This window comes from Sinocyclocheilus anshuiensis, unplaced genomic scaffold (genome assembly GCF_001515605.1).
Source record: "Sinocyclocheilus anshuiensis isolate Anshui unplaced genomic scaffold, SAMN03320099.WGS_v1.1 scaffold944, whole genome shotgun sequence".
NCBI lineage: Eukaryota > Metazoa > Chordata > Actinopteri > Cypriniformes > Cyprinidae > Sinocyclocheilus > Sinocyclocheilus anshuiensis.
Genome location: NW_015549559.1, coordinates 2,425,996 through 2,437,284, shown reverse-complemented (window position 1 = coordinate 2,437,284; position 11,289 = coordinate 2,425,996). Strand labels below are relative to the sequence as shown.

At 38.8% G+C, this 11,289-nt stretch overlaps 1 protein-coding gene across 7 annotated transcripts in view; it reads right to left on the bottom strand.

The window, feature by feature from the left end:
- The window catches only part of cep89 (centrosomal protein 89), a 72,153-nt gene that overhangs the window by 43,045 nt on the left and 17,819 nt on the right, over positions 1-11,289 (bottom strand). For all 7 annotated transcript variants that reach the window (XR_001630643.1, XR_001630644.1, XM_016445155.1 and 4 more), the window contains exons 10-13: positions 9,825-9,967; positions 5,521-5,571; positions 3,705-3,788; positions 1,048-1,151 (exon numbers count right to left, since the gene is read on the bottom strand). Coding sequence is in view for 5 of the 7 variants with exons in the window: in XM_016445155.1 (XP_016300641.1) it covers positions 1,048-1,151; positions 3,705-3,788; positions 5,521-5,571; positions 9,825-9,967 (382 nt within the window). In the remaining 2 variants the exon portion in view is untranslated. The remainder of the gene's footprint in view (positions 1-1,047; positions 1,152-3,704; positions 3,789-5,520; positions 5,572-9,824; positions 9,968-11,289) is intronic.

The following is an 11,289-nucleotide window of genomic DNA, read 5'->3' as shown; positions in this document are numbered from 1 at the left end:
AATGAACAGTGAGGCTGGCAAGCAGGATGAGAGTTCTTTCACTGATGAAGAAGACGAGCTGACTGTGAACAGCTGGTAATTAATGCAAAGACAGAAGCAAGAACCTCTCTAGGACATAGACATTAATTCCAGTCAACACAAACTACCTTCCTGAGTTCTAAGCTTTGGGTTAAAACCCACACGCACCCATTTTTCAGCTCAATAACAGGTTTAAATTCAGAAAATCAGAGAAAAGGAAAACGTTTTTTTGAGGGAGCGGTGTAGTCCTGTAAAGTGAAAGTTTTTTTTTGTTGTTGTTTTCATATTTACATTCTCATTAAACAATGCAGAAAAGACTGCTCCTCGCATTCACATTTACAGACACACAATTCGTATTTGTATCAAGCTGCAATTTTACTGTATGTCTGACATGCTGATGCAAACACTGCTCCCATGGCAACAAAGAAATGAAACATGCTTGCAGTCTAGTTTAAGCAGACTAAATGAATACAGTAGTCTGGCATAAGTCAATTAAGAGAAGTCTGTCATTTCACCAGAAGATAGACTTATGATTTTAATTAAACATTACAAGGTCAAAAAAAAAAAAAAGAAACATATGTATGGATTAATTGTTTACAATAGGGTCAATAACATATATTTAGAAAACAGATAGGGTGAATTTTCATTTTATGTCAGATTATTTCATGACTTTAAGAGAGGAAACCTAAATAACTATAAATACAACTGAATACAAATAAACAAGTCTGGTAATAACAGAATGCATCTGCAAGAACCGTTAATGAAATATATAGTTCAGATCTGGTATTTTTTTCTCTTTGTTTTCAACAGTGAAAATGACATATATTCTTAGTCTGTTTGTGTTGAAACATCCTCACTCTTATGCTCATAACTTCAGCCCCATGACCGTCAGCCATAATCAAACAGGCTTTCAATCCTGTGATAAGAGCATGGCTAGCAAAGTGAGGCATGCTTCAAAGACAAGATAAAAGTGTATGCACACAAAAACGCATACACTTTTACATTACATAGAAACACACTCATACTCACCATTCTTTGTTGCTGACAGTGCTGCTTTTGTTGACCTGAGTATGAAGTTTCTCATTTTCCTGAATTACCTCCTCTGCACGTGCTCTCAGACTCTGTAGTTCTTCCTGTCAGAAGAAACACAGGCTATGTTTATTTTGCCATGGAAAAAAACTCCACAAACTGCTAAAATACTTCAAGTAAGGATATTGGTATGCATGAACGTCCTCTGGTGCATCTGTAAATGTATTCATCTCAGCCAAAGATCATCGGAAACTTCAGCATAGGTGCACAAAGTGAAAAAGTCTCCTCAACGCTCACCAGAACCAATGTTTAAGCACTCAAAATAACACCTTGACACAGGAATAAATCTCTTTAATCTTAGCTTTTCCAGAAGTATCTGGGACATTTTTAAAGTATAAGTTGCATTGTGTTTTTTGTGTGAATTTGTCTTTGACATACTTATCACAAATATCACTGATGAATGTGATTATTCAACACTTGACTACAGAGAGAGGGTGGTAAAAATAATTGGCTTTCCCTTTAAAACATAATACGTGGCTCTGAAAGGAAAGATCTTTAAATTCAAGGCAGGTAAGTCTGGTGGCAGTGTTGGCTGCACTGCAAGTGTGTTAGAAAGAGAGAGAGACTCAAAGACAGAAAACCAGACTATTAGAGAGAGATTATTACATAGATCCTATGATTAGTGAGGCTAAAATCATATTCATATTCATATATTGCTTTATTGGCATGACATACATTTGTATGTGATCAGCGATTAAGAAATATTGCTGTTTATCTGAAGGCCAAACCAAAACCCTTTTATAAATAATAAAATAAAATAACTAAGTTCTCGTAATAGTAGAGTAAGTAAAACAGCATTCAAACTGATTAATAAATCACTAAATTGAATGATGAGGGTGTGGCTGCCGCTGGGGTAGGGCTTCAGCGTCTCTCTTCCTCTCTTGTTGTCTGTGAGACCATCGTGAAATCATGGGTCGTCTGTGGAGGTCTTGTGGTGGTCTTGAGTGAGATGAAGTTCCAGATGTATCAAACGGCTGCATTCTCACATAATTTCTGTTTGTTCCTTTATAGCCAGCTGTTGGGAAGTGTATAAAGGCAACATCTTTGATTGCTTTGGCAAAAATCCTGACTACATCCTGATTCAGGTGGAGCCCATAATGCAGGTGCCATGGCCTTATAGAACTATGATGGACTAAGTGTACATTGGGCAGACTGGAACAGAAGTGACGGACCTCTTCGTTGATCTTATCAATCTCAGAGGGTTGGACGTCGAGCCGTGGGAGCAAAGTGGAGACCAGTATATGTGTAGTGGAGAATGTTCTCTTCCATCTCATACATAGCCTTGGCTGTACCTTCATTTAAACTGTGGTCATTCATGCCTGTATGAATGATAATACATAACGGGCTGATGAGTTCATCATTAGTGAGCAGTTCATGAACAAGTTCTGTGTTTCTGCAGTGGAGCGTTAGAACTCGCTGTCTGGGGAACAGTTTCTTGGGTTCAATGTTCTTTCCAATTTAGTCCATAAGGAGAACTACTGGAGGCTGAGTTGTTGGTGTTCTGTGGGAGGGGGGCTGTGTGTGAGTGAGGTCCTAACATGGCAATTCACTGTGTCTGGAGGTGTAGAGCTGTGTGATATCACTTCATGATGGAGTTGTAAGTTACTTTCGGTGCAGTTGTTGTTAGGAGATTCATTTTCCTTGTTTTTAAGCTGTAAACACATTGCAGTCTGTTCTTTCAGCTTTTCTTTTAACTCGTGGATGTTTTTCTCTAACTTTCATGTTGATGTTGTGCAAATCCTTAATTTCAGCCTTAAGATTATAAATAAATGAACTTTTCCATGACATTCTAATTTATTGAGATGCACCTGTATATAACAAAAAAAACTTCTTAATGACGTACTTTAATGTCCTGTGTTGATGTATATTTATCTCTTCTTGAGTTTACGCTGCTGTACCATACTGATGATTGCATTCTGTTGTATGTAGTACACAGCGCCAGTGCTCCGACCGCTGACACAGCTGTCCGATGCCACTGTAAATCACAGTTGCGGTTCCTCCAATGAAGTGACTGAAAGTTATCGCTTTGTTTCTGTACTCTTATATTTCTATAGGTGTTAAACACAGGGTTTTATGAATTTTTGCCTTAATTAACAGCTGTACTTTATGTGAATTAACAGAAGCTCATATCCAGTGCATCTGTTCAGAATGTTGATCTTTCTCTCTCTCCTAAAATCAGCTTTCTCTGCAAGAACTTCATTCTCATATTATGTCATTTTGCAAGACTAGCTGGCTAGCAGTGTCATCTCTCATTGGTACTGTGCATGTTAATACAATACACTCAAATAGCATTTGACAGGCTGCTCAATATGAAGTACACAATAGATGAGTTTATATATATATAATGTGTAAACTCATCTATATATATATATATATATATATATAAAATAGAAAATGATCACATACATTTCTACCTTTTCAGTAACTGATTTTTTAAAATTCCCAAAACAAATGTAACAGGTCAAAGCAGACATAGTCCTGCCATTGTTATTTAATACACTTTGAATGCCCAAAAGAAAATTAATTATTGCAAATAAACACAAAAATATGTAATAAGAGTAAGAGTATCCTTCTCACACGGGTACAAACAAACTCACCTCACAGAACTTGAGGAGTTTGTCTTTGGCATTCAGATGGTCCTCATAGGCCAGCAGCAGGGGTGATAAATATTTCATATCCAGCTAAAGGCAATTCAGAGTACAAGTACCATATCACTAAACAAAAACAAATAAAAATCTCTTCTACATTTCTCTTCTGTCCAACAACAACAAGCGGTGAAATAATCTGACAAGAGTAGGACATCACTGGCTTTGCTAAATAATACACACATTGGCACATAGTAAGAAATAGGCATTATGTTATGAGATGTCCTCATAAAGGCTCATTTATACTTTCGCCTGGCTCCACTCAGTGAGCTTCTGCAGACTGCGCACGCACAACCCCAAATTCTGGAGTCTTTTATACTTGACGCGTTCGACGTTGTCATATTATTTGAAACGACAGGGGGCGCACAAGCGAAACCGTCTTCGGAAGAAACAGGAAAGAACAGAGAAGTAGGAGTTTTACGGGCCCTAACCTTGGGTGGTATCACTTTAGTGAAGTTTTAAAAAAGTGTCTTTTTTTGGATCAGAGTGCGGAAATCTCATGGTTTTTTTTGGCATTTGACTTTGGTTTTTTTATTGTCCTGCACCTGTTCCCTAATTGGGTTTGTGGATATGCACACCTTTTGTATATTTTTAACCTTTTTAAAATTGCTAGAGTCCAATTAACAGGAATGGAAAAATGTTGGGAAATCTGAGGATATTAGAAGAGTTAATCAAAATGACTACATTGCAATGTTTTTACGCAACAACATATGTGAAATGATAAGTAACATGTAACACTCACACAAGCAATTATGAGTTTGTTTGTTTTTTCAGAAAACAACACAATACACTTTCTGTAGCATTACAATTTGCTTTTGGGTTAACAGTATAAAAATACAAGTATAAAAATGTATACAGTTTCACAGTTCTTGCTTTCAAGAAGCTGGCGATTATGGTAAGGGGCGTTACATTTCCGACGAGTGCTTGCGGTGTTCGGCCAATCACAATGCACTGGGTCAGCTGGCCAATCAGAGCAGACTGCGCTTGTCGGAAGGAGGGACTTTGTAGAAAACGAAGCGTTTGAGAGAGGCAGGGCATAGAGGACCTACAATAATGTACAGTATTTGAAAAATAATGTGTTTTTTGAACATTAAAGCATGTCAACATATTCTGTTACACCAAATACACAAAATAATGATCTTTAAAAAAGCATCATATGACCCCTTTAATAATATTAAAAAAAAATGATTCTACAACTGCTTCAAGTATATAAATGTTTTTACATAAAAATTCTTGGGTGAGGTGCTTTGCAAGTTTTGGTGTGTTTGTGAAAACATTTACTGTATGTAAAATATCTTAATAAATACTGATCTTCAGTTGTGCCCATTGTGTAGAAGAACATTTTAGATAAAAGTAGTGTTGTAAGGTGCTTATCAAGTGTAAGTCATGCAAATCTAAGTCATGCAAATATGTCTTAAGTGAGATCATAAAGATGCCTGTACAGGCGAAACAGCTTCAAAATCGTCCATGTTCTACGAGACGCCGCTCGAGCAGTTCGCTCGAGATGCCGTGCACACCGGCACGCAAAATAGTGTCGCGTGCACTCAACGCGCACTTCCGCCAACACCGTGATGACGTCATTTTTGCCACGCGCACCCAAGAGAACTTACGGACGCGTCGAGTATAAATCAGGCTTGACAAACTTGTGAATGCATCATCTTAAGATAAGTAACCAATAAGAAACATTAGAAAGAGACAGTATGGACATTATTAGCCTAAATGAAACGAACACACAGTGAAAGCTAAAGAATACCATCAATTTACATACCAGCCAAGGAGGCGCAGGTCCTTTCACTGGCAGGCCTTTTAACTGAGTGTTCTAGGAAAATTAAGGACAAGAAATTGAAGAAATTATACATTATCTCACACCCTTTATCCTATAGATATTGTGATGTGACAAAAAAATTAAAAGTATTGTAATTACACAACATAATTACAGAACAGTGCCAGTTCTTAAACAGACAGCTGAAGTGTTGAATAAAAAGGATAGGACAGACTCAAAGTACGCAGGGCAGTGAAATGAAAAAAAACAAAAATGAGCAAAACACAAGCACAACTGTCAATCTAGCGCATGTTTAATAGAAAAACAATGTAAAAGCAGCGCAGACAAACACAAAAATGCATTCTGTGTGAACAGCTCTTTAGAGTAAAGTTGAAGGGAATGTATCAAAAGGAGCAGTGCAGTATGTGGTGACTGAGATTAGCAGTAATATAGGATTGAAAATCAGTGACATGATGGGACTGAATAGAGAGCGTGTTTTAGCGGGTGTGTGGATATATGCTTTAAAGACAATGAGAGATGAGCCTCTTTCGGACATTGATGAAAGAGGACAATTCAGAACTCACAAGTGACATGAGCCAATGGCCCCCTCAGGACAGAGAGACACACGCGCACACACACACACACACACACACACACACACACACACCCAGCTCAAAGCTGATGTAGCTCAGAAGTTGCTTTAGGACAAGCTGCCATTGTGAGTTTAAGAGAGATTTTGTGAGCGTGACATGGTCTGCAATCTTCTCTCTTCCTTCAAAACACACACTTTTGTTTTTATATTAAGATGACCTTGATCGATGACTACTGACATTTTTTATATTTCAAGCTGAAGTGTGAAATTGTTTCAAACATTAAAGAGGTTTGATAACGGTAAGTGACCTCTTTGACCTCTCACATACATATGAAAATTATGAATTGGGAATGATTCCTGTCAATTTACAATACATCAGGGCACATGGCAAGTTACAGACAGACTTCCTGAGTGCATTTCTTGTACAACAATGTAACTTGCAGCTTAACTACAATAGTACGATGCATTAGAGAAATTAACTTGCTAGTCACAACTGTTTCCCAAAACCATAGTCTTTATTGGCATATCTGTCGCTTGAACTGTGTTGGTTCAACAACTGTCATTAATGACATCTTTCAGGTGGTGGAGCAATAACGCCTGCTAATTAATTGCCTCAAGATCGAATTAATGTTAGATTAATGTTGTAAATAATGTACATAGCATCAGAGGACTACTTTGCTGTTTTTGTTCTCTGATGTTTTCCTTTATTCTCATGTTTGATTAAATCACACCTCTTATGTCTCGGTTCCCCAGGAGTACTAGAGCACATTCACACATGCACACTCTACAAAAACTCAGCTTTCATACTCTCTTTCATTCCATATCCGTGGAATGACATATATAGATTGTACTGCATGTTAGCTTCTAACCACAAGTTGAGTAGTGTAGTTCCAACCACATAACTTTGCAATGCTATTTGCAAATGTTCTTTAGAACTATGGTTTTGGGAAACATTGAATCAATGAACTACGTTGGTTATGACGGAACTTGTTGGCTAACAATGATATTGGGAAACACACACCTGGGGGAGTGTTGCAGAAACTGTGTTTTTTGCAATTCTGTTTACTTACACTAGTGGTCCAGAAATAACACATCTTTAACTGAATATGCTTAGTAATACAATGGATTTCTTTTTAGCATTTTTACATGTTAAATTAAATGTGAACAAGCCCTTATGAGACAACTTTCCTCATGAGTTAGGTCCAATGTTGTTTTCATGGAATTGATTTAATTGAGGTCTGAACAGATTATGTATTTAGTAAAATTTTTTACTCGTAATGAGAGAGATTTTTAAAAGGCTGCCTGCGGGACTGCAATCACAATGCTTAGTTGGATTATTTTCTAAATCTATAATTGTGTGATCTAAATTGTTTGAATAAAGAGTGGAGCAGTGGGCTAGTTTCTAAGTGCTGATACATACTGTTACAAAAGCACCATGCATGAACCATTTCATTTTTTGCACAAAGACATCAACAAAAAGCAGGTGTTAGCCTATATATTCAACTTTGTTACAATGAAACTAAATTATAGGTCATTAAATTCATTAGAAATAAGTCATTCTTTATACAGTTTTAAAAACGCTACATATTCTAAAATAATTTTATTTGTAAAGTGCGGTGTGATCCTGTGTGCAATGCACTTTTTATCTCTAATTAGCGTAAAAGTAACACTGCTGAGAGTCCCCAGGCTTAATGACTCAATCACATTGCAGCATTGTTGCCAGCCACTGCCCTAATCACTGCAGCAGCCCTCCCATACACGCTTCCTGCGGCCCGCTCCCTCAACAGAGTGTTCAGACACATTCAGCATTTCACTGATCCACTTAAGGCTAGAAAGGGAAGCAATCAACAGTACTGTAAAAAGCAAAGGCTGGTGGATAGAGTGCGAAGGAGACAGAGAGAGCCTAGTTTCAAAAGGGCAGCTTGTGTCTATGTCTTCTTTAACTGAAGCCCATGTGACAACTAACCAAATTTCCTTAAATTTCAATCCTGCTGAGCTGGAAGAAGGGGCAGCGGGAGAGAAAGAGCAGAAGAGAGTGTGAGATCCAGGCTACTGACCTGAAACTAAAGTGACAGAGTATATTTAGCCTGCCGATTGTCTCCACTCTCACCAGTGCTCAAATAAAAGTCAGTCTTTTAACAAACAGAGTTCAAGAGTCCAGGACAGTCAAATGTTCAATCGCACTAAATGAACATAACTGATATGATCATTTTTTAAATGTAAAATATTAACGAAACCTCCTGAGATGTGAAAATGGGAATTGGAATATTTTAGAAAGAGCTTCAGTTCTGTGAACAGCAGATCTCTATTCATTGCAGTTAGAGACTGTTCGCCCTAAGCTCATCTTTAAATGAGGAGCATGTCAAGCATCTGAATACTGTACAGATGAATGAAAAGCAGATTAATATATTATACCTAAGTATCTGAGCAATCAGAAGAGCCATTATCTTGGTGAACCAGCGAGCCAGACAGTCTCAGAGTTCAGACAGCCCTCATCAATATAAAATAAGCTTAATCTGTCCCTTCCACCTTAAAATGACACCAGCGGGACAAAACTGACATCTTTGATCCTTCAAAGATGGACAGCAAAGAGGTCACGGTGCTCTCGGGCTGTCAAACTCTTCTGAGGCTTTGTTAAAGAAGCTCAGTTATGCAATTCCTCTGAGCGCTTTCCACTTATTATTCACTGCATAAAAGCTCATAAAAACTTACGACACATCAGCTGTTTAGTTGCAGGGCTCTTTTTGATATTATGCTCCTACATGCAAATCCCAGCATATTTAAACAACATACTGTTGTCACCAAAGCATTAATAGTAATATGGTTAAATGAAGGTCTATAATTTTTGGATGTGTCTCAGCTACCCACCATCTCAGAGGTGCTAAAAGATAGCTAATGCATTCATAAGGCTAAGACAAGCTGCACGCAAGGGTAAAGCAGAAACAATCTCTGATTAAACGCGCACACACACAGATCTGGTCTCAACCTCTCGCTGGTTAATGCTCCTTTGAAATTATAATACCCTGCAAACTATCATCTCTGCATTAAACAGGAAGTAGGAGATGAAAGGAAGAGTTGCATATCATTACTTTGGTGTCAGCTAATCACACCCTGTTAGACTGAAAGGAGGCTACTAATATTCTGAGAGCCCATTCCTTTTTCATCAATTATAAAGAAAATTGAAGTATAGTTTCCAGCGGCCCTCCAGAATCAGCCTATGCAGATATGCAGCAATTAACTTCAGTTATCACACAGCACCGATCTCTCGCATCAAAACAGAGGATAAGGCAAGCGAGATATAATAATGCAGATATAATGTCCCGTACAGGAACTCAAACATTTATCATATCAGAGAACCATCTCCAGAATTTGAATTAAAGGCTGTGTGGCATGTTTCTTGCCACAGTATGTGAAAGTACCACACATATTCTTTTGCAAGCACTTAAAAGTGCATTTATAGAATCTTAGCTCTCTCATCTTGATATATACAGAGCTCTGAGAACTTACACAAAGCTAGAAAATGCAGATTCCCCATCCATTACATATACATTAATATTTTTGTTTAGTTGAGGGGAGGGAATGCTCACTGTAACTTTTGGAAAAGTATAACATTTCAAAACTGACTCTTTTAGTGTAGTGCTGGGTTTGAGCCTATAGACCTGTCTTTAAAACGCTTTCAAACCTGTCCCTGAAAATGGTGTACAGTGAGCTATTTTACCTCGTCCTTGGTGAGTGGTCGAAATCTGGCTTGGTATCTGCTGAGCTCCACATTGAGACGGTGAACCGTCATCTTCAGCCCATCATTCTCATCTACCAGCTCTTGAGCCTGCTGCCTCAGACTCTGTAACTCGGAGCTCTCACCTATACACACACACATACAACTGCATAGTTAGATCAGAGCTGATTTATGCAAAACCACACACTACTATACCCAAAAAAAAAAAAATTCCCACACAGAAATGTATACATATATGGGTGTTTCTTCTACTGGGCACTTTGATTCTTCTGTATCATGAGAAAATTCTATCAGTTAATTTTTCCTCACCTGAACAGCCATAAACAAATTTCCAGCACATCTCAAAATCACTATTATTTTTGTGTTGGAAATTATATCTTAAGCAAGTTTTTTTTAAATATATGTTCACAAGGGATATTTCACGATTTTATTTTGTTTTGTTTTCTGCACACATCACATGTCACCTCTTCACTAGTCTCAGCCTCAGACATCACGCCCATGGACCATTGGCTGAACATCTGATGCATACGGCACACAAAATTGGAAACACTTCGGGAGTTTCAGTCGTCATCGGATTGGTTGAATTATACAGGATTTCTGGGAGACATGCGTGTCGCGTTCTTTAACGTTCCGCCTGGAAACAAATATGCCGTGACGCCAATCTTTAAAATACGTTCAAGAGTTTTACACATGGTCTGTTATTGTGGGGACATTTCCATGCCCATAAACCTGACGCAGCACAAACCGAAACGTGATTGGTTGCTTCATCTGTCAGTCATATGGCCTCTTGGGCGGTCCTTGCCATTCAAAGCGGCCAAGGTTCACAGACCATCTGCCATCACCCTGTAACACGTACACTAGTCTCAGCCTCAGATGTCACGCCCACGGACCGTTGGCTGAACGTCTGATGCATACGGCACAGTAAATTGGAAACACTTCGGGAGTTTCAAAGTCGTCATCGGATTGGTTGAATTATACAGGATTTCTGGGAGACATGCGTGTCGCGTTCTTTAACGTTCCGCCTGGAAACAAATATGCCGTGACGCCAATCTTTAAAATACGTTCAAGAGTTTTACACATGGTCTGTTATTGTGGGGACATTTCCATGCCCATAAACCTGACGCAGCACAAACCGAAACGTGATTGGTTGCTTCATCTGTCAGTCATATGGCCTCTTGGGCGGTCCTTGCCATTCAAAGCGGCCAAGGTTCACAGACCATCTGCCATCACCCTGCAGCCCAAGACTGGTCGCCCACTGAAGCTAAGCAGGGTTGACCCTGGTCAGTACCTGGATGGGAGACCTTCTGGGAAAACTGGGTTGCTGTTGGAAGAGGTGTTAGTGAGGCCAGCAGGGGGTGCTCACCCTGTAGTCTGTGGGTCCTAATGCCCCAGTATAGTGACGGGGACACTATACTGTCAAAAAGCACCGTCTTTCGGATGAGACGTT